The 5,728-nt window shown below is 45.0% G+C and overlaps 1 protein-coding gene across 2 annotated transcripts; it reads left to right on the top strand.

Moving 5' to 3' along the window:
* The first annotated feature begins 784 nt into the window (after positions 1-784).
* LOC108026387 (calnexin) lies at positions 785-5,413 on the top strand. 2 transcript variants are annotated; one of them, XM_017097308.3, is made up of 9 exons: positions 785-1,170; positions 2,005-2,343; positions 2,446-2,517; positions 2,618-2,751; positions 3,017-3,605; positions 3,668-3,808; positions 3,898-4,023; positions 4,354-4,596; positions 4,664-5,413. In XM_017097308.3, the coding sequence occupies exons 1-9, from the start codon at positions 1,027-1,029 to the stop codon at positions 4,706-4,708; spliced, it is 1,833 nt and encodes a 610-aa protein (XP_016952797.1). In that variant the 5' UTR covers positions 785-1,026; the 3' UTR covers positions 4,709-5,413. The 2 variants fall into 2 exon arrangements, with proteins under 2 accessions (XP_016952797.1, XP_016952796.1); XM_017097307.3 differs by lacking the exon at positions 3,898-4,023 and adding an exon at positions 4,156-4,284 and having other exon boundaries at positions 787-1,170.
* The last annotated feature ends 315 nt before the right edge of the window (positions 5,414-5,728 follow it).

The following is a 5,728-nucleotide window of genomic DNA, read 5'->3' as shown; positions in this document are numbered from 1 at the left end:
AAGGCGCGGCATTCAATGGCCCCTCCCCCAGCCCTCTCAATAAGCCAGGAATTTTTATTATAATTTTATGCTCAAATGCATGCCACTTTATTTAACACAGCAACAGACAGGAAAGGGGAAACTTTAGCGAACCATCAAGTTTATTGGGGGGCTTAGCAATTGCCGCTGGTGGAGCATTAATTGAGCCAACGGGCTTTTAAAATAATTGCCAACGTGCAAGTTTACTTCTATACCACGAAGTGGTTGATTCAGATATGTCCGGTGGAAAAATAAATGTAGTCCAATATTTCAATGGAATCGGGCGGCATATAAATATTAATTTTAATATGGGCAACAAGGGAAAACAAAGCAATACTATTTATAGGGAGAGTGGTTTCGAATGTATTATTACTTTATTAGGTGAAAAATAAACAGAAAATCATTTTTCTAAGCGATCCCTTTAATAAAAACATATCCTAATTTGTAGATATTTATGCAATTTAAATGAATTTTTTAATCAGTAGATCAAAAATGTATGCCTATCTTAATTCTCGTGCGTATCTGTTTTTTTCTAGACATGTTTTGCCACATTATGGCTTAAATGTTGTTTTACGTTTTTTTTTAGTATTTCACCCAGTTAAAAAATAAATACAAATAGTTTTTTTACTCTTAGTGCAAAAAAGTATGCAACGAAAAAGCAAAGTCGGGGGCTGAGTCCCCGCTACATTCTCATCTGAGCTCCGAACCTCGGAAGGCGTCTGGGGTGAGGGAAATCGATAGCCCTCGGAAATCGAAAGTGCCGTGGAATCGACTGTGGGCCACCACTAATCGCACAGTAGGCAGCGAGAAAATGTATAAATTATAATTTAATTACAAATAGTTCGTCGTGCCAGATCTCGAATCAACAGTCCGCAGTCCGGAAAACCTGGTCACAAGCAGCGCAAGTGGGCAAATTCACTGAAATCACTACTCGCCTGGTTTTCCATTTTCCAAGCGCCGCGGCAGGGGAAGGAAAATCGCAACGAACGAGGAAAAAAGTGGGTGAAAATGCCGAGGAAAATGGGAGGAAACCGGGGCGCAACGCTGGCGTTGCTCTTCGCCTGCGGTTTGATGCTGATAGCTACGGCTAAGGCCGCCGATTTGGGCTCGGAGTCGGACGACTTCGAGGACGGATATGTGGAAGATGTTCAGGTGAGTGCGGCGCTGCGATCCGCAAGTTAAAAAAGCGAGAAAAAAGTACACGTCAGTGGAAGAAGCTACTAGAAAAAAGCAGCATGCGCCGATGGAGAGAGGGGGTTGCGGGTCAGGGGGGGCTGGCGCGGCCGGCTTTTTCAGTTTATGACCCACAATTAGCATGCCAGTGTGTGTGACTTTTCCAGCGGCAATTACGAATGCGAGGGAAAATCAAATGTTTACCCACAGATGAGGTCAAGCAGATAGCACTCTTTATGGCAGCCCTAAAAATGCTCGTACTTTGCCTTGATATGCCACAGGTTACATCAGAGTTGTAAGAGTTGGCATGGAGTCAGTCACCATTATTTTAAAGAATTTCTGCTGATTTATACAATTTTATAAGCATAGAAGTGTTAATTCTTTGAGAAACATGCTTAGCCACAGACGCGGTCAACAAGATAGAAACTTTATAGCACCACTAGAAAAAAAATATATAAAATAGGTTGAAATATTTTAAATTTGATTAGTTTTGAAACTGATAAGAATTTGGAATTGAAAATTAAAATTCCAAACTCTAAATTATAATCACATAATAATATTTCAGTTTGTCAAAGGTCAATAAAATGGGAACCAACCTGCTATCCAATCTGTTTTTCCCTATACTTCTGCCTTTATAGTCATTAAAGTTCAACAGAAAATAATAACACCTAATTGCATACCCCCTAGTGTAGCGCTCTCCACTTAAAACCACGTTTGCCAACCACTTTTCTGTCTCTATCACTTTCCCCACTGACAACCGCGTGTTTTGGCTTTGATTGCCCCTTATCTAATGTTTCAACACATCTCTTGCAGGAGGAGCCCATTGCCACCGAAGGTGATGAAAAATTGGCCTACGAGAGCCCGGTGATCGACCATAAGAAGTTCCACTTCGCGGACCACTTTGATGACGTGGAGGCCTCCAGGAAGAAGTGGGTGCTGTCGCAGGCCAAGAAGGACGACATTGCCGAAGAGATCTCCAAGTACGATGGCATCTGGAACTGGGAGTCGCCCCAGCGCATCGTTTGGGCAAACGACCTGGGTCTGGTGCTCAAGTCGAAGGCCAAGCATGCGGCCATTTCGGCCCCTCTGCGCAAGCCCTTCGAGTTCAAGCAAGACAAACCGCTGGTTGTGCAGTACGAGGTCACGTTGCAGGTTCGTCACCCACCGAACTGCTCGCGGATTGCATCAGCCGCCGGGCAAATCCAATTAATACCCGCTTACTGACCCAATTCGTATTATTCTTTTCCTTTTTAGGAGGGTCAGGAGTGCGGCGGCTCGTATCTGAAGCTTCTGTCCGCCGGAAAAGACACGGAACAACTCAAAGCCGTAAGTGCGGGAGGCAATGCCCTCATAGCTGTTAGTTGGTTGAACCCCAACAGACCATAAAGCATAAACAACCCCCGAATCCGAATCTGTTTATTCGTAGTTCAATGACAAGACACCCTACACCATCATGTTCGGACCGGACAAGTGCGGCAACGATGTGAAAATGCACTTCATATTTCGGCACGTCAATCCAATTAATGGCACAATCACCGAGAAGCACTGCAACAAGCCAAAGTGAGTCCATTAAATGAAAACAACTCTTCGGGAGATGGAAAATCAAGCGGCGAAAGCTCATTCAAGCGTTATAATTTCTTCTATACGTGACGAAATGGGAATTTTATCAATACAACTACCACTATCGATATATCTCTATGTTAAAATAAAGGGGGAATTTGTGATAGATATTGGCATTGTGCAAACATGTAAAATAACCTTTGTTTGAAAAATTTCCCCCTTTGGCTGGCTTTGTGAAATAATAAACTTTGGTAATTTTTTTTAGGAACCGTTTGGAAGAACCATTCAAGGACAAGCTACCCCATCTGTACCAGCTGGTGGTGCGTCCCGACAACAGCTTCGAGATTCGCGTGGATCACAAGATCATCAACGAGGGATCTCTGCTGACCGACTTCAAGCCGCCAGTTAACCCGCCAGCGGAGATCGATGACCCCAATGACCGCAAGCCAGACGCGTGGGATGAGCGTGAGAAGATCCCAGATCCCACGGCACAGAAGCCCGAGGATTGGGATGAGGATGCTCCACCCCAACTGCCCGATACCGATGCCGTCATGCCCAACGGCTGGCTGGAGAACGAGCCCGACATGATCTTCGATCCCACGGCCACCAAACCCGACGATTGGGATTCTGAAATCGATGGCGAGTGGGAGGCTCCGTTGGTGGACAATCCCGTGTGCGAGAAGGCGCCCGGTTGTGGCAAGTGGAAGGCTCCGCTCATCCCCAATCCCAACTACAAGGGCAAGTGGCGCGCACCAATGATCGAGAACCCCAACTACCAGGGCAAGTGGGCCCCCAGGAAGATTGCCAACCCCGACTTCTTTGAGGATCTCAAGCCATTCCAAATGACGCCGATTGTAAGTGGTATTTGTTTGGCTTATTTTGTCCTTGTAACTATATATTTACTTATTTCACTTAGAGCGCTGTTGGTCTGGAGCTGTGGTCCATGTCCAGCGACATTCTCTTCGACAATCTGATCATCACGGATGATGTTGAGGTGGCCCGGGACTTTGCCGCCAACAGCTTCGACATCAAGCGTCGCTACATCGACCGCGAATCGGTAAGTTATGACCCTTAACCACAACCCTTTTCCCTCCACGAAAATACACAGAGAAAGATAATCGAGAGAACGTTCTATCCGATCCGAAGAAAACCTTCTGGCACCGCCTGATGCGCCGCATGAACTATAAGCCCGGATGGTGGGCTCTGTACTTCCTGTACCTGCTCATTCCGGCCAGTTGCTATGTGTTCTATCTCTACCGACGCGCCAAAGAGGTTGGCCCCGGTCTTATATTTGGCTGTTAAAGTAGAATACTTTCGATACACACACATGAACACTCTCATTTTGGCCTCTGCACCCTGCACCCGTAACTGCTACTGCTATTCTTTGGCTTTCTCATTTCATAGGGCTCATTCGTGAATAAGGTAGTCGAGCTAGCCAAGGCCTATCCCTCGATCTGGGGCATTGGCCTGGTGGCCATTGTGGCGCTGGTTGCCATCACCATCTACTGTAGATTTGGTACCGCTAAGAGTCAGGTAATGTGGCTTGATCTTTGATTTGGGTTGTTTTTCGAGGTTTTTTTTAATATGGTTTTGTAATAACAGGACTCGGCTGCCAAAAAGGCTGCTGCCCAAGCCAAGAAGACCGACGAACCACAGCCCGATGATCAGCCCGAGGCAGAGGAGGAGGAGAGCGATCTGTCCGGCGAGCGGGCCGCTGGAGATTCCAGCAAGGAGAGCACACCGCTGTCCGCCAGTCCCAAAAAAAAGAGCCAAAAGTCTGAATTAGATGATAACGAGGAGGAAACCAAGGCGGCGGAGAACCAAGAAGAGCCCGCCCAGACTGAGGTATAACATGTCTAGCAATTTAACTATATGTGCCAAAACTAATTTTTAAAATCACTTATCCTTCCAGGAAACTAACACAAAAACACGCAAGCGTCAGGCGCGCAAGGAGTGAAGCGGGCATCCTCACAAGCCGAATCCAAAAACACATACTGCAAATCTAAAACAAACTTAATCTAATTCCATAGGCCAGCGGCTGCAGAAACATCCAAAACTAAATGTCCAAGCAATTTTACTTTTCAACTGTGTTGCATTTTCGTGAAGGCAGCCGGCATCTCCCTCAAACAAAAGACTCACAAGCAAACACACATGGAAAAACACCCAGACAAATGGAGAAATAAACACACACTCTCACACTGTAAACAAACGGAATCTAGTGAAGTCTCTAATTTAATTAAATAGTTTACGCGGTTCGGTTTAGTCCACTCCACACGTACTTTGCTGTATTATCGTTGCATTTCCGTTCTGTTCGACCCTCTGTCGTCTACTGCGTCCTCCATTTTACCCTCGCACGTAGCCAGCCGATCCCCAACTTTATAATGTTTTGTTTATGTGCTTAATCCTCAAACAGAGACCTTTTGATTTGTGTAAAAATAAAAATAACACCAACTAGACAATTGAGGGAAACAAAACTAATAACGAAAACACAGCAAGCAAACAAAGAGGGAACTAAAGCGGAGAAATTGAATGGCAAGCATCTAGTTTAATATTATGTAATTTAAACGAAATTGAATAGTATGATAGTTATACTCAAGTTTCCATTTTCATTTGTATCGATGAAAACTTACAGCGAAAAATAAAACTAAATGTCAAAACCAAAGAGCAACAGCTTTTTAATAGAACCATCACCCAGCAGCTAAGCGAAAGGACTAAGGAATGGAATCCTAAACAGGTCCTGCTTTCAACCCCCCAAAGGACACCATGTGGGTGTTAATTTAAATGTCAACCCCTGATGTTGGCGTAGATCAGATACGAATCGGATTTATTATGCTCGATGGTGCGTGTGGCGTCGACCAGACCAGACACACATTGCATTCGTGCGGTTTTGGGGAATTTCCCCAAAAACGTTTTCATTATTTAGCTGAATGGTTGATCTGGCGGTCGGTGGGCATAAAATACATTTAAATACAATTTG

This window comes from Drosophila biarmipes, chromosome 3R (genome assembly GCF_025231255.1).
Source record: "Drosophila biarmipes strain raj3 chromosome 3R, RU_DBia_V1.1, whole genome shotgun sequence".
Classification (NCBI taxonomy): domain Eukaryota; kingdom Metazoa; phylum Arthropoda; class Insecta; order Diptera; family Drosophilidae; genus Drosophila; species Drosophila biarmipes.
The sequence above is the reverse complement of the archived record's forward strand: the minus strand, read 5'-3'. Positions and strand labels throughout refer to the sequence as shown.